Source organism: Lynx rufus, unplaced genomic scaffold (genome assembly GCF_022079265.1).
Source record: "Lynx rufus isolate CCGP_SWC_20201006 ecotype Redwood Valley unplaced genomic scaffold, mLynRuf1.p SCAF_9, whole genome shotgun sequence".
Lineage (NCBI taxonomy): Eukaryota > Metazoa > Chordata > Mammalia > Carnivora > Felidae > Lynx > Lynx rufus.
The window spans coordinates 62,382,288-62,406,444 of NW_025814897.1; the positions used below are offsets into that span (position 1 = coordinate 62,382,288).

The following is a 24,157-nucleotide window of genomic DNA, read 5'->3' on the forward strand; positions in this document are numbered from 1 at the left end:
AAATAAACAAACAAAAAAAAATGTTAAACATTATCACCCTTACAACACCCTCCTTGTACAGTTGGCTCTCCTACATCACTGTTTGGCATGCATTCTTTGAAACTGCACAGCTCCCCTGTTTTGTTATCATTGTCATTATCACACTTCACCAATGCCACTTGACATAGAATTTTAGAATTGTTAGGGTTCTCCAGAGAAACAGAACCAATATGAAGGAGATTTATTATGAGGAATTGGCTCACATGATTATTTGGGGCTGAGAAGTTCCAGGATCTGGTGGCTGCGAAGTGGAGACCTAGGAAAGCTGGTGGTGTAATTCAGTCCGAGACCAAAGGCTTGAGAACTGGGGTGGGTAATGGTGTAAATTCCAGTCCAAGGACAGGAGAGGACCTGTATCCCGGCTCAAGCAGGCAGGCAAGAAATAAAAGGGATGAATCCCTTTTTCTTCTCAGGCCCCGCAACAAATTAAATGATGCCCAACAACACTGGTGAAGACAACCTGAGTCGACAGATTTGAATGATAATCTCATCTAGAAACAACCACTTCCCAGACAGACCCAGAAATGTTTAATCTGGGCACCTCGGGGCCAGTCGAGTTGACACATGACATTAACCTTCACGATTATTTTCCTGCTTCGTTTTTATTATGCTAGGATTTTAGAGATTATATGCTGAAAAGTATTAGATGCGTTGCCCAACGTGACACTTGAAACAGCTCCATCTTCCCAGCCTCCGTAGAAAAAGCGTCATTTTTGGCCGTCTTGAATCCAAAATCTGAAGGTCAGCTTCGTTGTGTTACCACTCTGTGACAGCCCCTGACTGACCACCTGAGTGAGGGAACGCCAGATTTGCACAGTCCTGCCCTCTCACACGCCGATGAGGACACACACCGGTCAGATTCACAGACCCCAGCGGGGGGATGCGGAACTGTAGACAGCCTGCCCGTGTGGCCGCCCCAGGCCAGCCTCAAGTGCGGGTCCTCCTTGTGGGAAAGGAGGAATTTTATTCCCTCCCCATGACAGCTCATTTGTAGCGGAAAAAGGCAAGGCGGGTGTGTGCGAAGTTACACTGCTCGGGTAAGCCTCCTTCTCCAAAGGCCGCCTTAACCCTGGTAAAGCACGGGAGCAGCAGGAGCGCAATCCCGGACCCATCCGGCCGAGGCTCGGAAACCTGGTCATTTTCCAGGGGGGCGGGGGGGGGGTCCTATGCGGAGGCCTCCCATTGGTCGGTGGCCTCTCCTCCTGTCCTGCCTTCCCCCAAGAATTCAACTTCCGTTTTCACTTTGCTCCTCCGTGTCTCAGCGGAGATTAGCGCCTGGTTTGGGGACAGGATCCTGACTACGTCCGCCTCTACTCTTCTTCGGGGAGGCACGACTTCTCCCCTGGTGTCGGAAGCTGTGTGCAGTAGTTTGCGGAGGGCAGCGGTGGGGAGAAGAACCGAATTTTGGGGTGAGTCTAACGTGGGGTCTCGCAGCTGCTGTGAAGGGCGGGGCAACGCCCAGCTTGCAGCCTTCCTGCTGAGAGTGCCCGGTAGGGGTGCAAGTCGGGGGAGGGGGTGTGGGGGGCGGGGAGGGTGGGGAAGGCCGGCTGGAGGAGGCGCAGTCCTCAAAGAAGGGAGCTGTGAAGACTGGAATGGAAGGGCTTTTTGTTCTTTCTTGGAAGGAACCTTCATTTCTCCAGGCAGAGTCTACCCTGGAGATTCTCCTTCCCATTCTGCAAGTGTGAATTGCACCTTGCTGAGGACAAGCCAGAATCCTCCATTTTTCAGAGGTAGAAAGTTCCTGCTCTCCACAGCAAGACCGAAGGCAGAAGGATCTTTGAATCCTAACGTTTGAATGCCTATTGCCTAACAATAAAGTATTTCTGCATGACTCTAGATAAATTTTCACTACCTTGGCCTGTCTGTGCCTAGGAGCTTGGTGGGGTGATAACCGGCAGGCCCTGCAGCCTTCATCTGTGAACTCGTCTAGAAGGTCCTTGAGAATGACCAACCTTACTCATCCTTCTCCCAGGCCATATCTGCCTCGGAAACAGGTTGCCCGAGAGATCAGGAGTGAGGGGAGCATTCTCCAGACGTGGGGTCTTTTCTAACTTTTAATAAACAGAATGAGTTTGATTGTTGTTAACGATGTAAAAAGATGTGGGAAGAAGTATGTTACAGAATCCTGAGAGCCAGGAGGGAAGGGAGTTTACAGCAGGGGAGCCTCTGTTTACTCCACCCCCTTCCCATAGGAGGTACAGCTGCATCCCCCTTACAGCGGGATGGGGGACACCCGTCACGTCAGATCTCTTCTCCCACCCTGCCTGACTTTACTTCATCTGACAAACGTCACTTTATCAAAGCTGATTTTGGAGGTTATTACCTCTGCTGCATATTCCTTGTGCCCCTCTCAGCCACTGGTCAGTGACTGGCACCTGACTTCTGAACTCAAATAGTACACCTCTTGTCATGCCAATGATCACAGGGTTTTAGAATCGATTTGTTTACTTTTCTGCTTCCTTTTTCATTTTGCTAGTTTTATAAGGAGTTCATATTAAATAGTATTAGATGACTACCTGGCAAATGAAACAGCACAATTTTCTTTTCCCATTCTACTTAGGCAAAGTGACTCTTTCCCATATATGTCCATAACTCGTGGCTTCATCATACTTAGAGAAACAGTTTGGTTTAGTCACAAAAGAATCAAATTTTGTGTGTATCTTTACTGTTTGGACTTTTACATAGTTAATTGTCTTTTTATTCCTTTTGCTTGTCCTTAGCTCTCGCCTCTGGAACATGTCGAGTTTGCATTCTCATGAGCTCAGATGTATGGAGAAGACCCATGAGTAGGGGACACCTGTGGCAGCCAGCTGACCCGGGAGTTCTGTCAGGCAGATACCACTCATGTTCCCTTATCTATCTCCCAGATTGCCACAGAGCCCTTGGGTCACGGCTTAAGTAGCAGTGAGCTCCTCCCCCATGTATGGCAACTCCAGCCCCTTTGCCCATTCCTCCTCCTGTGTCAGTGGTGACAGCAGCTGCTTTGTCATTAGCTCCTTATAGCCCTAGTGTGAAAATAAACCCCACAGCCCTACAGCAGGATGCATTCGCTGTTGCTCCCTCCCGTAGAAGGCTCTTGATGCTTCTCTGCACTGGTTGTATCTTGAATGGGATGAGAAATAATTGGAGGCTCACTCCATGTTCATAACATAGCTTGGCTAGATATTATCATGTAATAGGGGTAGATTTTATCGTGTAATAGGTACATATAATATAATATCTACCTCTGATAAGATACCTACCTCTGATCTTCCTGTTTGTCAGAGCCTCATCTGACCCATGGTCTCTCCAGCTGGGGGCTTACTTCATATGGTCTTTGAACTATTTTCAGTATCTTTACCATTAGCTGGATTATATTTGCAGGGCATGGCTGCCTTATTCTCATCAGGTTTCCTTTATGCATGATGAACGTGGCATGAGTGGACAGTTTTAGTAGATTTAAATTGATCTCCATGCTGCCTTCATAGCTTTCCCCTCCCTTGTGTGGAGCAAAGGGAAACCTTATCGGTTGTCTCATACTGGAGATCGTTCTTTACCATCAAACCTTGGCAGCCATCAAAACCTTAATCATTACTGAGATCTTCCCTTTCTCTGTTTTTTGCCACATACCCCTGTTTGCCTGGAGCTCCTGACAGAACCCCTGAATCTAGACTGTGGCCACAGGGCCATCAGAGAATGAGTGTCATTGTGCTACCACTGTGGGACACCCACCAGCTGCAGTTGTGGTGACTGACCACTGGCGGTAGTTTCCACTTTGGGTCACCATTTCCATCCATGCAACCTGACAAGACGCAAACCTCCAGGTTCGTTTAGCTTATCTGGGGGCTAGAGGACAGGAGACACAGCATGCTGGCATGGCTGCTTTAGGTGAGCCATCAGTGATGGCCCTTACAGTGATACAGGAGGTATTTTAGTCCTGGTATCTCAGCTTCTTAAGAAACCAGACTAGGTAGATGTGGGTGAACCTGCCATCCATAAGCCTAGCGCTACAAAGGGCTGATTACCTGGGGAAATCCCATGAGTACAGCTTCCAGGGGCCTAAACAAGACCTATTTGGCTCTAAGAGTCACAATCCCCTTGTGAAAAGTGAGACTTTGCTTACCAGCCGGCATTTAAGGTCTGTATAAAGTCTTCCTAGTCCCAATGCACTTTACACATCAAGCCATTTTTGCTGTTAATATTGTGGCCTTGCAAGACAGCTGACCTTCCACTTCATTGTAACCTGGTAGGTTTCCCAGAAAAACGAACAAGAAACTACCCGCCAGAAGAGTAAACCAGTGTTACCTTTACCAGAAGAAAGATCCCAAGCCTGATGTTAACCCCTTGTTCCCAACTCCCAACCCTATCCTTTTACCTCATCTTATCTCTCACTCTTATCTGCTGCCCTCCGTTTCCTTCATCAACTTGTCCCTTGAGCTATCGTCCTCCTTCTCCGAGTTGCTGTGTGGGCATCCCACCTGACCTTCCCAGTTCCACACTGGATCCACCTAATCTGTCACACAGCCTGAGTGCAGAGCTAAATATGCTCCTACTCATCTCTGATGAGAAAACCTTGATAATTTCTCCCTGCTCTTGGAAAAGATTCCCTAAACGTTGTGTAATTTGGGGAGTGTTCTATTTGATGGCCACTGAAGGCTCATGTGATGTCAAAGGCCCAGCAATTTTCTGCACCCCAGCCACACTGACCTTTTAAAACTCATACAAGGTGACATGTTTTCTGTGACCAGATCACTTCCTCTACCCAGTACATTGTGTCCCCTGTCTCATCCCATCTTTCCTTCATTTTCTTCAGCTTTCAATTCAACCCTTCTGTTTTCAAGTTGGAATTCTTGGATAACCCTTTATTTACCCCATTATTTGTTTTCCCAACAGTATGTGCATCTCTCTAGTAGTGTTTTCCACATCTTCTTGCACACGCTGTGTATGTGTGTGTGTGTGTGTGTGTGTGTGTGTATATGTGTGTGTGGTCTATTACTTAATTTATGAATGCCAAGTCCATAGTGGTTTAAACCCTCTGTTTTTAAAAATTTTAGTTCCAATATGGTTCACGTATAGTGTTATATTAGTTTCAGGTGTACAATATAGTGATTCAGCGCTTCATATGACACATTATGCTCATCACAGCAAGTGCCCTCCTTAATCTTCCTTGCCTATTTAACCCATCCCCCACTCACATCCCCTCTGGTAACCATCAGTTTGTTCTCTATAGTTAAGAGTCTGTTTCTTGATTTCTCTCTCTCTCTCTCTCTCTCTCTCTCTCAGTCTTTCTCTTTCTCTCTCCCCCCCCCCCCCCGCCTTGCTCGTTTGGGTTTAAACCCTCTGTTTAGACTTGTTTTGGTGTTTATGGGTATTAGTCAAGTTGCTGGCATTTAATTCATCATTAATGATAATTAATTGAATAAACTTGCCCAATATTTTGAGACTTCTTTGTCAAGAATAACATTTCATCTGTGTTTCTTTTTTTTTTTTCAGGTATTTGACTTATATGATCCTATGAGTATATACCATCTCCCCTACTGTCCCCCTACATACACACCTTTAGGTTCCTGTTAATGTCCCTGGTTTATTTCCTGGCCACGCTGAAATCTCACTGGTTATAAACACTGGACTTCCCAGAACCTCTCAGCTGGTCTGGATCTCTTCATCCCCACACCTTCCATTGTTCTGGGTGTTAATTGGGTCCTTTTGTTTGCCTTTGATTAGCTCATTGGGATAGGGGACAGACCTCTGTAGGAGGGCTTTGAATACGTTAAGTTGATCCCAACTCTGTATTGGAGATAAATGACCTTTGTAAGTCACTTACCACCTCTGTTCACACGTCTGATGAAGGGTTTGCTTTTACCGAGTACACAAACACTGTCATATATTATGTCATGATAAGAGAAATCATTGCAAACTTCTCGTAAGTGATGTCAATGGTTACACTGTAAGTTAGAGCAGGACTTTTTGATAAGAGAACTTGTTGAGAGTTTACTGAAGTGTAAGAGTGAGTCATACCGATGTCAGGGGCAGTATCCATGCTGAGTGAAAGACAGGTATAAAAACCCAAAGGCATATGTGGATGGGTGCTTTTTGCAGTGGGGCTGTGTTTTGGAGATGGCAAAGAAAAAGCAAGAGAGATGGTAGGTCACACAAGGGTCTTGGTAGAGGAGGCCTCAGGTCATCTTTTTGTTTAGTAAAATAAAAGGAAAATAATAGTCGTCGCAGATAAAGATGGGATTTGTCCTGTCACATGAACCAGGAGTAATGCACTTGAAATTATTAAGAAAAGTCCTGTTTACCAGGTCCCCACGCTCTTTTCTTGTTTCTCCACCTTTTCTTTCTTGTCCTTCGATAGTATGATTTTGGCCTGTCCTCGATTTCTGCGCAATTAGTGTAATTTTATTCCTACCTTTCTTATTCTGCCCCCTTTTAACCTTCCCAATCATGCAGGGATCTGTGAGCAAGAAGAGCCACAGAAGTCAGGACAGGGAGCAGCTGCTATGGCTTCTGAACTCCTGAAATGCTTACAGGAGGAAGTGACCTGCCCCATCTGCCTGGACATCCTGACACAGCCCCTGAGCCTGGACTGTGGCCACAGCTTCTGCCAGGCCTGCATCACTGCAAAGACCAAGGAGTCCACGACAAACCAAGGAGGGGAGAGCAGATGCCCTGTGTGCCGAATCAGGTACTGTACTGGGGAGCTGCGGCCTAACTGGCATGTGGCCAACATAGTGGAGAGGCTCAGAGAGGTCAAGGTGAGCCCCGAGGAGGGGCAGAAGATAAATCTCTGTGAGCGCCATGAAGAGAAACTCCTGCTTTTCTGTAAGACAGATGGGAAGGTCATTTGCTGGCTTTGCGAACGGTCTCAGGAGCACCGCGGTCACCACACGGTCCTCGTGGAGGAAATTGCCCAGGACTACCAGGTAAGAGACCAGGATGGAGGGAATACAGGGCAGAAAACGGTACTTGATGAGCAATCTCCACTTTGTATTCAACTTTCATTCCCTTGTCACCATAGACCCGAGGGCTGTCCCCAAGTCTGTGATTTTGTCTTTCTATTCTCACCTTCCAAGACCTGAAAGACAGTTTGTTTGTTTTTGTTTTTTGCCTAAAGAACATTTTTGGCCATTCCATTCAATTGCAACTTTTTGTAACCCTACCACACAGGTTTAACCAAAAGTAGATACTTTTGTACCTTGTGCTAGATGGGTGGAGATTTTGTGCCCAAGAGAGGCTCTCATCACTCCGTTGAACAGTAGGGTAGATTGAGATGTAATTTCTTTCCTGGCTGCAGGATTCAGCTTGTTCTTCTGGTACAAAAAGAATCAGTCACTCTCTTTTGACAAGGGGATGGTGATGTCCATCACCTGAGTCTTAAAGAACACATTCACCACCACCTCAAGTTTTCTTCCAAGTCATGGATTCTAATTGCTGTTTTCACCAGTTCTGTAAACTCTTGTCTCTTTGGAGATCAGCCTGATTTTTCCCCTCATTTTTCCCCTATGCTAATGCTGAGGAATCTCATAGCTTGACTATGGTGTGATTCCTGTCTCATAGGAGAAGCTCCAGGAAGCTCTATGGAAGCTGAGGGAAGACCAGCAGGAAGCTAGAATGTTGGAAGCTGGTATCGGAGAAGAGAGAACTTCCTGGAAGGTAGGAGATGTTTCCTGAGGGAGTTTGACAAAAATCTAGACAGGACCTTGGGCCTTACTAACAAAGAGCCTCCTTCCTTTTTGTTCCCTGATAGTTTCTATGTCCAAAAGTCATTTGATTGGTCCTCTTCTTTATCCTTTCCCTGATAAGGGTTGGGGCTGAGAAGTGAACCTATTATAAATGAACACAGATGTTTAGAAGCAGGTATTCACATAGAAGATGGCTAGTGAATTCTGTGCTACATACCTGTTGTGATTTTGAGTCTTTGATCTTTCTAGGGGAAGACATTTAGCAATGACTCCTGGTTCTGTCCGCACCGTTCAGTTTTCAGCCAAGGGTGAAGGGGTGGGGGTCAAGAATAATATGAGGAGACTTGGTTGTCCTGGACAGCTGTGTGAAAGCTAAGCCACACCCAGGGATCCCATTGGGGCTCAGGGTTAGCCTCAATAATGCAAACTTGAGGCCATGATTTTGGAATGTGATGGAGAAAAGATGATAGGAAAAGTCAGCTTTCCCAAGAATTGCTCCCTGGCTTCTATTTCATTTCCCTGTGAGAACTTTCCAAAGAAAGGAGTTCTCTTTCTGGTTCCTAGTCTCGGCCTGATAGCCCAGGTACCTCTCTCTCTTTCTCATTCCTGAAGAAACAAATGCAAACTGAGAGACAAAGTATCCAGGCACAGTTTAAAAAACTGAAGGACATCCTGGAGTATGAGGAGCTGAGGGAGCTGCAGAATTTGGAAAATGAGGAGAAAGCTGTTCTAGGCAGGCTGGCTGAAGCTGAGGATGAACTGGCCCAGCACAGCCAGCTGTTGACCGACCTCATCTCGGATCTGGAACATCGGCTGCAGGCGTCAACGATGGACATGCTGCAGGTAAGACTCGGGAAGAAGCGCCAGCACCTGAGATTTGAGAAAAATGAAGACCAAGTTTCCTTCTCTCCCGTGTTGCTTTGCTCTTCCTGGTGGTGACTCTAAGGTTCCTTTGGCCCTGCAGAGTACCCCTTTCCTGCATCTCTGTCAGAGCTTATAGGAATAAATAGCAAGGAACAATTGCGTATTTATTTATCAAGTGCAGTGCAGAAATCTGACTGTGGAGAGAATTTGCTTTGTATCCAGGGATAGTCTATGGGCCTCTGTTATCTGTGATCTAGTGCTAAGGACTTATCTGGTACCTCTTCCCGATTCAGCTTGGTCACAGACAAATGAACTTCACATCCTGAGACTTGTTCTTCCCTCATAGAATGAACTAAGATTTTTCTTCTCCCTCCTTTTCTAGTTTCTGAAAAACAAACAAACAAAAAGTAGGTGGTGAAGGACTAGTATTATTTATTCTTAAAACATTCAATAGAATTCACCCAGTGAAGAATCTCATTCTGGGCTTTTCTTTTGTAAAAGACTTATAATATTTAAAAATATGTATTAGGTTTATTTACATTTTGTTGAAGTTCTTAAGTCAGCTTTTGTAATATATGTCTTTGTAGGGATCATTCCACTCTAAGTTGCCTGATATATAGACATAAAGGTGGTCATAATAATCACTTATAATACCTCTAGCTTTTCCAACACTCACAGTAATGTCCCCTCTTTGATTCCTGATTTTGGTGGTGTGCTTTTTTCTTTTTCTTTCTTTCTTTTTTTTTTTTTTTTGGTCAGTTTAGTTGTCTTTGGTCAATTTGTCTTTCTTGATTTTCTTCAAGAATCAACTATTATTTCATTGACTTTAGGTTTTTTTTTAACCTTTCTGTGTCATTTGTGTCTGCTTTTATCTTTATTGTTTCCTTTGTGTATGTATGTGTATGCACGCATCAATGCGAGTATGTGTGTGTTGGGTTTAGTTTGCCATCCTTTTTCTAGTTTCTTAAAGTAGAAACATTCATTACTTATTTGAGACCATCTTTTCTGATAATAGTATTTAATGATATAAATGCATTGCATTTATTTCGTTTAGCATAATACTCTCTAGTTCCATCCATGTTGTTGCAAATGACAAGATTTCATTTTTTTTATGGCTGAGTAATATCCCGTTTTATATATAGATATCACATCTTTATCCATTCATCAGTCAGTGGACACTTGTGCTGTTACAATAATTTGGCTATTGTAGATAATGCAGCTCTAATGCTACATTAGGGTGCATGTATCCCTTTGAATTTGTATTTTTGTATTCTTTGGGTAAATCCCTAGAAAGTGTGCGTTTAATTTAATAATACTTGATTTCTCACTTTTTCTTCTGCCGCAGATTTCAAATTTAATTTCTTTGCAGTCAGAAAACACATATTTTATTATTTCAGTATTTGAATGTATTGATACTTGTCTCATGGACTAAAATAGTGTATGTCCACAAACTTTTTCTATATGAATTTGAGAAGAACGTATATTCTGCGTTTGTTAGATATAATAGTCTATAGATGTCAGTTAGGTCAAGTTGGTTGATAGTATCATCCACGTCTTCTGTATCTGCAGATTTTCATACAAGTTATTCTGTCAGTTATTGAGAGTGAGCTATTGAAAACTACAACTACTAAATTGTCTATTTTTGTTTAATCCTTTCAGTTTTGCTTTGTGTATTTTGAAGCTCTGCTGTTAGGTACACATACGTTTATAATTGTTATATCCTTTCTTGACATACTGAACCTTTTATCATTCTGAAACTTCCCTCTCATTCTCTCATAATATTTATTGTCTTAAAGTCTATTTTGTCCAGTATTAATATAAATACTTGAGCTATCTTGTGATTACTGCTTGCATGGTATATATTTTTCTATCTTTTTACTGTATTTGTGTCTTTGGATCCAAAATATGGATCATGACCTGAGCCAAAGTTGGATGCTCAACCAACTGAGCCACCAAGCACCCGTATAATCATTGCCTTTTAATTGGGATGTTAAAACAATAACATTTAATGCAATTTTTGGTGTTGTTGTATTTAAATTTATCATATTGCTATTTTCTTTCCATATGTTGCCTGTAGTTTTCATTGTTCTGCTTTCCCTTGACTAGCTTTGTTTGAGTTAAACAAATATTTTAAGTTTAATTTAAAATTTTCCTATTTCTGTGGGGGTTTTGTTTTGTTTTGTTTTGTTTCAGTGTTAGTTTTTTTTCCCCGTAGTGGTTATTCGAGTGATTACAGCATGCCTCTTACCCTATCATCATCTACCTCAGATTAATACTAATTTTAATACCAATTTTAATTATTGGATGAATGATTTAAAAAATTTTTTTAACGTTTATTTATTTTTGAGACGTAGAGAGACAGAGCACGAACATGGGAGGGGCAGAGAGAGGGAGGCACAGAATCTGAAGCAGGCTCCAGGCTCTGAGCTGTCAGCACAGATCCCAACACGGGGCTTGAACCCACAAACCACAAGGTCATGACCTGAGCCAAAGTCAGACGCTTAACCGACTGAGCCACCCAGGCGCCCCTACAGTGATACTTTTCATATGGGTACCTGATCCAATGCAGGGCAGTGCCATGCAGCCATAAGAGGTTTTTTTTGCTTTAATTGGGAAGAGAAGCTCTTTTTTCTTCTGGAGTTTATATCAGGAGATTCATGTTTCCTTTATGAACTGAGAATAAAGTCAATTAAGAGGGAATAAGTAGAATTTGGAGAAAGACATAGGGTCCTGATGACAGGGTTTGAGCTTCAAAATTAAGCTTTCATTAAAGTTATAACTGCCCCCAGATCCTTTTCTCTACTTAATCTAGTTTTGATTTTTGTCATATACAACACAAAAGCCCTAATACAGAGAGCATTTATTTTTAATGGCCCTTGGAGACCCACCTGTTGGCCTAGTTTTTGGTGACATGAGGGACGTGAAGTCTGAGGTAGAGGACATCAAATATACTGGTAGATATTTGTTCAAACAAATGAAGCAATATCTGTGATGATAAAGAAAATCAGATGGCTAAAAACTTTAAGAAAGTGGACTAAACTGAACTCATACTATGTATGAGTTATGTATGTATGTATTATGAGTATGTATTATGTATGTATGTTAACCAAATGGAATTTTAAATAAAAACTTGGGGCGCCTCAGTAGCTCAGTTGGTTAAGTGTCCAGCTCTTGATTTCAGATCGGGTCATGATCTCAGTTTGTGAGATCGAGCCCCGTGTCAGGCTCTGCACTGACAGCATGGAGCCTCCTTGGGATTCTCTCTCTCCCTCTCTCTGCCTTTCTCCTGTACTCTCTCTCTCTCCCTCTCTCAAAAACATTAAAAAAATTAAAAATAATTAAATAAAAACTTGAAAAAATTAGACAAAGAATGTGGACTGAATTGCTTGGTGGAGACTGAAGTGCGTTGTAAATATTGTAATGTTTAGGACAGTGAGTGAATGGATATTGGCAACCTTATGAACAATGGAGTGTAAGGGAGGAGACGGTTTGGTTGGTGAATGGTAAGTTACATATTAGACATCCTAACCTACTTGTTTCTGTGGCCCGTTTACTACTGAAATCATTAACCTGCGTTTAAGAGACAAAACTGAGTAAAAACATAGGGTTGGAAATTAAGTGGACATGGATGTGTGTTGAACTTAAGGGAGTGGACAAGGTCACTTACAGATAGCGTGTAATGAGAAGAGAGACTTGAAAAATGCCTACCTTCGTATATTGCTCGTATCCTCAGCAAAGGCATGGAAACCTCTTGAGGGATATTACGATTATTTACTCATCTTTGATTCTCCAAAGCCTGTCCTGATGTTTGGCAAATAATAGCAAATCCCTTTACGTTTCTATTGAATAAATGAAAGAGCCATGCATTATTCATATCATCTCATGCACTTGGGGAAAAAATTATGGAACTGTTGTTTTCCTCGTAAATATGTCTCCACTCCAGATACTAGAAGCTTCATGCTTTACTTCCACAAGGCTCAAAGCTGTTTCTACCTTTTAGGAAATCTGACAACCTCACATGAGTCTTCTGGAATGATTAGCCTGGGTCTTATCTTTACTTATTTGCTCTCACACTGGGACCATCTTTATTCCCACCGTAGGGTTGGTGGGGATGAGATGATGCTTTGTAAGTGGGGAGGGCCTGTTACCTCTTGACTCATGTTTTCCCTTTTCTCCCTAGGATGTGAATCACCTCATGGAAAGGTATGTGTGGGGGATCAGAGATGGTGAAAGAGGTTTAAAGGCATTAGAGTTCTGTGGTGATCAGTTAGAATAAAACATTTCTCAGGGCCGGACAATTTGGATGAGTAGTTTTATGTGAAATTTCTGTTCACAAATTGTGGTTTGAGTGTTCTGTAACTGTTGAGAATAGACCAGGCTCTGTGGTAGAGAATTTGGGTGGTGGGAAGTCACACAGTTTGGGTCAGTAGCAGTATCAAGGCTAAGGCGTGGCAGACCCTTGTGACATGATAGCTTTTATTCACCTTGCATGCCCATATCTAACTCAGGTTCTCATATTTCTTAGGCGCTTGGCTTATCCTGGGAATGTCATATCTTCTTTATCTGTCAAGCACCCAGAGTTGGAGACAGCTCCCTTATATTTAAATTTCTGCCCTTGGAATGGAAGAGACCTTCTATGCAGCTCTTAGATTTCCAAAAACAGACTCGAATCTCAAGAAATATTTTGGCCCTAGTATACACAAGTGATCCATCTTGATCTCATACATTGGAAGCCAGATTGGAAAGGTGGCATCCTTGTGTCTCAATTTTGCACACCTATGTGACAGCATCGAGTTTTTTCCTAACACAGGAAATTCAGGCCATCGTTAGTTTGGTGCTCAAGTTCCAAGTGTTTGCAAACGTTCCCAGAAAACCTGAAAGCTCAGATGTTATTCTGAGGGCTTTCCTGCTGGGAAGCAGAGTTTAAGTTTTTTTTAAAGGTACCAAAGTTTTGTTTTGTTATATCCATTATTTCATGTAATTTTATATGATTTCTAGGATTTAGAGAGGGAGAGGTTCATGATTTAATTTTGGAAACTGTGCCTCTGAGAGGTCAAGACCTTCCTAAGGTCACACAGAAGGCAACTGAGAGAGGGTAGGTGTGAACACTTTTCCCTGACTCTAAGGTCACAAGTCTCCTGTTCTTCTCAGGGTATTCAGGGTTCAAGCGCTTCAATGGGGTGAAGATAAAAAGTTGTGTGGAGGGACAAAAAGTCAGAAGTGTGGGGTTCAATTTTTGTCATCCCTAGGAGCAGGGTCTTGAGTCTGAAGAAACCAAAAACTTTTCTCAAGGGACAAAGGAACACATTCCGAGCTCTTGATCTGCAAGAGATAATACAAGCCTTTAAAAAAGGTGAGGAGTGTTAGAGCAAGTGGGTGGCTGTGGGAGTCTTGTGATGGCAGGGGCTAAATGGGGAAAAGGGCACAATTTCTGGGTATGGAGAGAGAAGACAAAGGAGACTGGATGTCCTGTGCTGATGATATGGTCATATTTCATTGGGTGTCTGGTTCATACTCTCCTTCACCAGTTCACTGTCTCACCATCATCCCCAGTCTTTCCCTTGATCTTCAGGGGAAAGAGATTTCAGGGCTGCCTCCCTTGCTTATGTTGATTGTGGGGTTTTGTTTTGTTTTGTTCTGTTTTGTTTTGTTTTGTTTTTTGAGAGCCGACACATGTTTAGCACTAGCAAGGTAAGGAGGTATCAGTATTATCAAACCACCTTGTACTTACCACCTTTCAGAGTTTTTCATTCCTAGTAGGTCTTATGTTCCGAGACCCATATTTTCCCCTGTAACACATAACGTACATATTGTGCTTCTTCAGTGTTATACCTCTCCCCAAAGACAGATTTTTCATAGTTCCCACTCCAGTTATTCCCAAGATCAGATCCCTCTCACAGGGTCACAAATAAAGCTACGTCATATCCCTCACCCAACCCTGTACTTTTTTTGCAGCTCACGTGATTCCACACTGACCCCAAAATACGACGTATTTTGGCATTTCTACGGGACGAAGACCAGTGAGATATATGTGCTGGTGGAAATCAAATAATGCATGTAACAGCGATTATGGTGTCCCGGGCTCCCTGGTTATCAGTTCGGGGAAACATTACTGGGGGTTTGATCTTGGGGGGTATATGATAGAACATGCCCAGAATCCAATATGAAATTTCATGTTAGACATATTTAAAATTACCAACATGTTTACTCTGGGTATCAACCTAATATGGCTATTGCGTTAAAGGGTTAAAGGGTTGAATATAATGGTTTTGAGGAGTCCTCCTTCTCTGACCCCTTCGTCTTAATCCTGGCCTTGCCTGTTCCTCCCCATTGTGTTGGAGTTTTCCTAGACTACAAGGCTGGCACCGTCTCCTTTTTCAATGTCACAAACCATAGGTTTCTCATCTATAAATTCTCTTCATGTTCCTTTTCTCAGAAAGCTTTTCTGTATTTCAACCCTGGGAAATATACTGACCCCATGACTCGGGGGGGACTGACTCTAGACTACTAGAGTCAGAGTAGTAAAGTCTAGACTACTAGACTACTAGAGTCTAGTTCTTGTACTCGCCAAGCTCTTGAACCTTCTTACACCCCTACTTATTTCTTTGTAGTTGCACTTGCCTTAAGTACACCTAATGCATTGAGTCTGTCTCACCGTGTGTCCCTTGCTGCCTCCCTTTTCTCTACGTGAACACCTTCATTCATCAGCAGGGTGTACAATTTGCCTTGAATAATGTTTTTCCCAGTATGATGTTTACATTAGGAAAGAATCTCTGTTCATAATTTTCCATAGTCCCAACGGAAAAAAAAAAAGGGCTGATGCCTCATAAAGAAAGATCATTATTGAGGGAACAACTCTGCCAGATTGTTACAATCCCATTTCCTCTGTCATGACTGAAAAGATGAAGGAAAGCTTTTCAACAATTTTGATGTATTATCAAAGACCTAAGCGTAGGAATTATTCACTAAAGACTGAACCCTTAGTGGTGTGTCAGTGTTCTCATGATGCCTTTTACTCATCAAAGAGTTAGGGAGAAAATGAGAAAATATCATAAATAGTAAGAATGGGAGTTTATGTTCAGCATGTCTGAGTTCCTGTCCTCTCTCCACACGTAGCAAATGCAACCTTGAATAACATACATTAATGTTGTGTTTATTTTCTTAAAATAAGCTTGGTGTAAAAACTGCACTGTACTTAGGATCATCGTAAGAAAATAAATGTCATTAAAAATAAAGCATCTAGGGGCACCTGGGTGGCTCAGTTGCTTAAGTGTCTGACTTTGGCTCAGGTCATGATCTTGCAGTTCATGGGTTTGAGCCCTTCGTCAGGCGCTGTGCTGACAGCTCAGAGCCTGGAGCCTGCTTCAGATTCTGTGTCTCCCTCTCTCTCAAAAAAAATTAAAAATAAATAAATAAAACATTAAAAAATAAAAATAAAGCATCTAAGTGTCTCAAATTATTAATAAATATTATAAATAATTGCTCTACTAATTCCTAAAAAATATAAGCTGTGTCAGTGTCTCATGAAATTCTGTGGGATTCAGTTTTCTCATTTGTAAAAAGAAAAGAAAAAAAAAAAGTACCTGATGTAGAATTGTGAAAATTAACAAACAGAATGTTTTCTAGTACATACGCAGGATCCAATAAGGTGTCTATTCATTTTTTGGCTCCCTCTCACTGTGACCAAAATAAATGATCTTAAGAATACCTATTAGCTTTCTTTCAACATTAGTACCTTCGTTTTGTTTTAAGAAATAAAATAACTTCATTAAAGAATTTCAATTTTCTTTAAATTTTAGCTGATTGTAAAATAAATTAATTTTTTTGCATAGGTACCTAGTCTTTTTTTTAAATTTTTTCTGCAGTAATTCTGTTTCATTGAAGTTAAATATTCATTTGAGATGTTGGCCCAGCTTTAAAAGTTATTATTCACAGTGATACAGTACAAGAGGTACAATCATGGGATTTCTTAGCAATGGTGTAGGTAAGTGTTTTGCTTGCCTGGTCAGCTTTCCTTTTGCAGTGACTTGAAAGTTCTCAGGAAGAGGGAAATCCTGCTTTCCTCCTTCAGTGAGATAGGAGGGGAGTTATCTCTGCAGTGGATGTCCATTTGAGGCTTGGTGGGATCCCTGTGTCTTTTAGCATTTTCATTTCCAACTCTTTCTTAACTACGTTCAGAGCTACAGAGAGAAAAAGTGGGCTGTTGGTTAAACAGGATCTGCTCTCATTTCTGCTTGTCCACAAAATCCCCATCTGCTTCATCTCTGGATGACCTTTGATAACACAAGGGATTCCAAGGTGAATATTTCTAGAACCTGTGTGTGTGTGTGTGTGTGTGTGCATTCACACATCTCTATCAGCACTCATCCATGGAAACTGGAGGAAATTGATCTTCTAAATTTTCCCTTTGACCTCTGTTTTCCTGTCACCCTATTGCTACAATGAGTAATCTGGGGAAATACAAAAATATCTTCTAGAAGTAGCAGAAAACTTCATAGGATCATAATAACAAAAGTATGTGCAAAATTATGAAATTACAAGTGTCCAAAGTGTATCAGGCAATCCTCCTTTTGATAGCCTCATCTGGGTCACTTCTGTAGTCAGGGACAGCAGATGATGTCTCTGCCCCGCTTCAGGACAGAAAAGGAAATGAGGAGACCTCATTATCATTTTTCCAGAGGGATCTAGGAAAGCCAATCCAATTGCTTCCTCTCCCTTACTCTTCACACTTGTAAATATATAGTGTGTTTGTGATCCTGTAGAGAAATTCTCAGTGCTTTCTGATGTGGAAATGTGTTGGGGTTTAGAGCCCAAGGTCAAGGAAGAATTCTTGAGATGTCTTCGGTGTAAAAAGGGGGTTTTATTAAAGTACAGGGACATGGGGCACCTGGGTGGCTCAGTCGGTTAAGCATCCGACTTCAGCTCAAGTCATGATCTCACAGTTCATGAGTTTGAGCCCCGCATCGGGCTCTGTGCTGACAGCTCAGAGCCTGGCACCTGCTTTGGATTCTGTGCCTCCCTCTCTCTCTCTCTCTGCCCCTACCCTGCTCATGCTCTCTCTCTCTCTCTCTCTCAAGAATAAACATTTAAAAATTTTAAACAAAAAATAAGGCACAAGGACAGAAACTATGGGCAGAAAAAGTTGCCCTGGAGTTATGAGGAGTGATTGATTATATACTTGGCAGTTGGGGGAGGTAAAGTCAGGGGAAAGTTTCCAAAAGGACTTTCATATGCTCAAGAAAACTCATAGGATCCTGGAGGCCTGGCTAATAAGCTCAGGGTTTTTTTCCCTCTAGCAAAGCATTAACCTTAAGGCAGTAGGGAGTTCTGGAGGACTGTTGTACTCTCCAGGCCTCAAGCGTTTGTCAATGGGCTGCAGGTTATAAGGAAATTTTATTTTATCTGTCATTTCCTTCAGCCTTTGTTCCCCTACATCACTCTCTTTACCTGTATAAAGGAGGCTTGATGACTGGGCCCCTGCTCAGTTCTGCAATCTCTCCTCTCTTCACCCAGCTCTCTTGAGCCCAGTGTCCAGTCCTCTGGAAAAACCGACAGATTTCTGGATACTTGTGCCTCTGCCTGGGCCCTGCCCACCTGGAAGCAAAGCTCAGCTGAGGATACAAAACCGAAGGAAAACTTGTACCCTAGAGAAGAATTTCCAAAATTGTCAACTTTTTAAAAAAAAATTTTTTTTTAACGTTTATTTATTTTGGGGACAGAGAGAGACAGAGCATGAATGGGGGAGGGGCAGAGAGAGAGGGAGACACAGAATCGGAAGCAGGCTCCAGGCTCTGAGCCATCAGCCCAGAGCCCGACGCGGGGCTCGAACTCACGGTCTGTGAGATCGTGACCTGAGCTGAAGTCGGACGCTTAACCGACTGAGCCACCCAGGTGCCCCTCAACTTTTTTTTTTAAATGAAAGGTAACTGTAGCTTCACATACAGGTGTGAGAAATAACCCAGAGACATATCTTACACGCTTTTCTCAATTCCCCCATTTTTCAGATCCTTAATGCTACTGAGAAGACTCTTCCAGTTCTGCCTTTGATACGCACACACACACACACACACACACACCTCATAGGCATACTTGTTTTCAGTTTTTTAACAGCTTTGAGGTAGTGAGATGTTATTGACATAAACATTATAAACTTTTAAGCTGTACAGCTTGATATTTGAATACATGTATCTGTTGTGAAATGATCACCACAAGCAAGCTAATAAACCTGTTCATCACCTCTACATAGTTACCAGTGTGTGTGAGTGTGAGTGTGTGTGTGTTTCCCCATTTCCTCCCGCGCCCAGCCCTTGACAACCACTATCCTAATCTCTACTTCCTAGTGTAACATGTAAGTGAGATCATGCAGTATTTCTCTTTCTATATCACAGGTGGACTTTTATTATAATTCTGGTGTTGCCACATACTGGCCCTTATCAAATAAAGTAAATTTAATGAGATACTCTTTCTCATTTATAAAAAAAAAAAAGTAATGAAAATTACTTGATGAGTTATTGTGAAAATTAGTAGAATATTTTTAATAATTGCTGCTGCTTCCTAACATAAGCAGCCATCTAGAATGATGTCTGTTATTTTTCTGGTTCCCTTTCATGAGGTAGCGTGGCGCGGGCAGAGGACAAAGTACAAACTGGCACACCCGCTCCCCCCAAGGTGGGATGTGTGTGACATTCTTTAGGCACTCCTGGCTGCCCAAGGACAAAGGAAAGGAAAGAAAACAAGTGGCCAACTGATAGAGATCGCAGTCATACAGGACATGGGTCTCCATCAGTTTACAAATACCTTGGTAAATTACAAGAAAAAGGCAATCTTAATAGCCTAATCTCGAGAAACTTGTAGCCCCACATCACCCTTCCACAGTGATATGGAGAAGAAGGAAATGCAGCCCATTGACAAATGCTTGAGGCAAATACAGAGTATAACAGTTTTCCAGGAATGCCCTACCATCCTACTGTTAATGCCTTACAAGAGGGAAAACAACCTTAGCTTGACAATAGCAAGGCCTCAGGTATCTTAGGAGTTTCTTTAGCATATCAAAGGCCTTCCTTCTGACTTTACCCCCAACTCCATAGTATAAAACCAGCCATTCTTCACAACCCCAGAGCAACTCTTTCTGCCCATGGGTCGCGTCCCGTGCTTTAATAAAATCACCTTTTTGCACCAAAGATGTCTTCAAGAATTCATTCTTGATCGTCAGCTCTGGACCCCCCACCTTACCCCAAAACCTCGTCACATTTACCTGTGACTTTGAAATAATTTTAAAAAGTACATATTAGTTTACTTTCAAAATTATTGCCTTAGCTTTGTTTAACTTGCTTAAATAAAGATTTTTTAAAGAATCTTATCCAATTGTAAAATAAATATTTTAGCATTATAGGCATTTTTTCTTATCACTTTTATAGCTGCCGATCTTATTTTACAATTATTAATAGCCTCTTTAACTGAATATACTAATGAAAAGTTAATATCCTCTCCTATTTCTGCAGTCATTCTATTTCATCAGAAATCCCTTTCTGTGTTTACCTGGCTTTACTCAATTATTATTCATGGAAATACAGGAAGAGTCCAGAGTACTTTGTGGGATTTCCCAACAATGTCCTAGGCCAAACGTTCCTTTCTCCTGGTTTGCCTCCTTCTTCCCAGTGAGTTCCTAGACTATGGGCAGTTCTCAGGAATGAAGAAAAGCCAGGTTTCCCTTCTGAGGGAGAAAAGTGGAAGTTTCTGTAGTGGATGCTCATGCAGGGCTTGGTGAGATCTCCCTGTCCACTCTTCTAAAAATACAAACCAGTCATCCCTCCTGAGTGCATAATATAAGTTGACTTACTGGCTTTTAGGGTTAAAGTATATTTTGTGTCATAGCAAACTGTCAGATGTTTTTCATAGTGGTTGTCCCATTTTTCATTCTCACAGGTCAGAAAAGAAAAGAGGGATGGTCAGGAGTGTGGCGGTGAGGCAGAGATTTACAGTAGATGTGACTTTGGTATAGTCTATTTTTGTTTTGTATATCTTGCTGACTATTGGAGGGGAGTGCAGGGCTTTGTGTGTGTGTGGGGGGGTTGTTTATGGGGTGTGAACAGGGGCAAGGTAAAGGCGAGACAATTGTGAGGACTGAAGGAGAGGAGTTCCTTTATCCAAGGGCCTCTTTTCTCTCTAATACTCTCTTTTCTCTTGCCTCCCACAAGTCCCATATCCATCCTTTTATTCCCTGTGAATCTCTGATCTGATCCCACATCCTGGGCCCCAGATGACTAATGGGTTCCCTCTAGACTTTGTGTGAGAAGATTGTATGAAATACAAGAGCTTCTGGAATGTGAAGAAAGTGATGTTTGGCAGTAGGGGGAGTCTAAAAGCTGACTTTTAAATCAGGATCCCTTCTCTTCACCTTTCAAGAACTCCCTTTCTTCCAAAACACAGATCCCAGTACCCATGATGCATATCTGAGGAAGTTTTGATGGGACAGCTTTGGGCTATAAAACCTTGGATCAATCTATCATTTGAAAATTACAGTTAACTATAAAGGACAGGAACTGAATTCTCCCAGTTATAGGATTGAGACTGAGAGAAGAACCCAAGAACCAAATGAGAAGGCAGTCTGACCAATACCTTCACTGCACTCTTATGAGACCCTGAGCTAAGCAGTACCTGAATTTCTGATCTGCAGAAATTGTGAGATAATAAATGATTGTTATTTTTTTTTAAAAAAAAGAAAATTACAGTTAATAGAGAACCTGATGTTTTTGAGCATGTCTGAGAAGAGATAATAAAAAACTTATCTGGAAGATGTGGGAGGGAATCAGAGGCCCAAGAGAGGGTGGGAGGGTGGAAAGATGGCACTGATGCCCTGGGAACATCCCCTGAGACATCAGATTTAAGATGGGAGAAACCAGTGAGGAAATCTGAGCATGCCAGGTACAAGGAAACATGGGTTGGTAGGAAAGCTCAATGAGCCATGGTCCTCCTGCCACTCAAAGTCTATCTCTGATGCTAACCACATTGCTGTGATCCACTTTCCAGTTTACTATGCTCCCAAGGAGCAGGGAATAATAAATCCTCCTTAGGGCTCTGTGTCTCCCTCCAATTCCTGTATCTCCTGTTGCAGAGGGATACAAATGAAAGATCTCCCACTCTGGGCCCATGTTCTCAGCCTGAAAAAACCACAAGCCACAGGAAGTAATGTGGTTCAAGCGTACCGGTACAGAAAGATTAAACAACAGGCATTGAGGTAAGTATCTGAGTAAATCTTAGGAAGACACAGAGAAGATAAGAAAACCTGTTGGTTAGCATTTTTCAAAGGAGTTCATATAGATGTTAATACCAGAACTTCACATTCAGCACAGCAATTGTGTTAACTGCAAGACCAACAAATGAACAGAACCATGATTGTCGTCAGCACACTCAATGCAACTAAAATTATATCTATGGCTGGGTAACTACATATCTTTCTGTTTAAATGTCACTCCCTGTATGCAACACTTTGTAATAGATCTGAGGCAAGAAGGAACAACGTAGAAAAGTTTCCTTCCTGTCTTCATAGAACTTGTTGTTTGGTGCAGGGCTGCATGAGGAGGGATACTCATTGATTGTGTCATATGATAACAAAGGTGATAAAAAATGCTAGCTCTCCAAATGTAATGTGTACAAAATTTAGATGATTATTATTGTTCTTGAGAAGCATCATAAAATTTATTCGCTGTTAGCAAAAACTTACTTCATACCCAAGAAAGTGAAAACTGTCAGTATGGCTTAGTGATTATGCCTATATGATTTTCAGTTCCTGCCTCATAGATAAAAGTGATTCAAGGAGTTTATTTATTTTTAACATTTTTGGTTATTTTTTTAATGGTTACTTATTTTTGAGAGAGAGAGACAGAGCACGAGTGGGGGAGGAGCAGAGAGAGAGGGACGCAGAATCTAAAGCAGGTGCCAGGCTCTGAGCTGTCAGCACAGAGCCCAATATGGGACTCAATCCCCCAATGAACCTTGAGATCATGACCTGAAGTTGGACACTCAACCGACTGAGCCACCCAGGTGCCCCTGATTCAGTGTTTAAAAGCCATGATTAGCTCACTTTTCTGTGTGATATGGACAATAACAAAATATCTGTGCCTTAGTTCAACAAACCAGCTTCTGAGTCATGCTACATGCCTCACATCATATAATGTGTGAAGTTTACTGTGCTCTCCAGTTCTGCCAGTCAGGGACCCGTGATGGAGCTTCCACCATCATGCAGTTGCCCCATGAAGAGCATGTAATCTGAACAAGAACAAGATAGACAACAAAGCACGAAACTATGTGTACAAAGTATAAAATATTTCAGATCTGCCTTTGATTGATAGTGTAAAAAAGACCAAATTTTTCCCAAAGGAAGTGGGGTAAGGTGGAAAAATTATGAAGGTGTGTTACTCAGTAAAAGATTATACTTGAGGGGCGCCTGGGTGGCTCAGTTGGTTAAGCGACCAACTTTGGCTCAGCTCATGATCTCACAGTTCATGAGTTTGAGCCCTGCGCTGGGCCCTGTGTTGACAGCTCACAGCCTGGAGCCTGCTTCACATTCTGTCTCCCTGCCTCTCTGCCCCTTCCCCACTTGTGCTCACTCCCTCTCTCTCAAAAATAAATAAATAAACAAACACACATTTAAAAAAAAAAGATTATACTTGAGAGCTTGCTTGGAGGTCCTAGCAGGAGAGTGCAGATACTTGTGTCCCCTTAACCAAAGAATGGCCCTCCTCTATTATAGGGGCAGGTCATCCTCTTCCACTGAGCTCGCAGCTGTAGCTTCTGGAGGGACACACATGGAGCGGTGAGGGAGGAAGGGGACACCTGCCTAGCCAGCCAGATCAGCCGAATCAATTCTGGCAATCAATGGCGTGAGAGATGTCACAGGCAGATCACCCTCACATCGAAGATTATACTTGAATAGCACCATGTATTAAACTCCATGTTCTCACCTGCTTCCTACTCATTAGGTAACAAGGCACTGACTCAGTTCTACCATGATTAATTTCTGGAAGCCTTCTGTTTTTGGCCTGCCTGGATAAGAAACAGAAACTGGTTTCAATGATATTTTGGAAAGATTTTTTCCATAGGCTCACACTGAAGAAACTTTTAAATTTTATTTTTGCCATTTACAATAATGGCTACTAATGCTTACTAGGTCTGCTCATATTTACAGAGCTTTATAACTGATTATCTTTCCCATCACCCTCTGCATTACAAAAGCTCAGGTGCCAAGACTTTCTGGATCATTATTTTATCCTTTGTGACTTGCTTAGGGCCTGAATATAGGATAAGCTCAACAAATAATTATAGGATTGAATTGAAATGCTGAATATTCAGGCTATATCACTGTAATTCACATTTTTTTTTCTTACTCAGACATTCTTGCTGGAATAAGCTGGAGGAGGAATAAGAATGTTGTGATTGGGTGCTTAGTGGTGCAAGTCCTAGGGCATACCCTTCCCTGGTATCCCACACGGTGCCCTCCCACTGTTACTATCTTACAAGTTTCTGTTTTGCTTCCTTTGTTTCATTTCCCCTTCTAAGATTTTGACTTTCATTTCTCACCTGGAGGGAAA

The 24,157-nt window shown here is 42.1% G+C and overlaps 1 protein-coding gene across 1 annotated transcript; it reads left to right on the top strand.

Annotated features, from left to right (window-relative positions):
• Positions 1 to 1,215: 1,215 nt before the first annotated feature.
• Positions 1,216 to 15,798, top strand: LOC124504966 (tripartite motif-containing protein 5-like). Its single transcript, XM_047070673.1, has 7 exons — positions 1,216 to 1,448; positions 6,472 to 6,944; positions 7,579 to 7,674; positions 8,316 to 8,546; positions 12,748 to 12,770; positions 13,817 to 13,920; positions 14,523 to 15,798. The coding sequence occupies exons 2-7, from the start codon at positions 6,522 to 6,524 to the stop codon at positions 14,540 to 14,542; spliced, it is 897 nt and encodes a 298-aa protein (XP_046926629.1). The 5' UTR covers positions 1,216 to 1,448; positions 6,472 to 6,521; the 3' UTR covers positions 14,543 to 15,798.
• Positions 15,799 to 24,157: the final 8,359 nt, after the last annotated feature.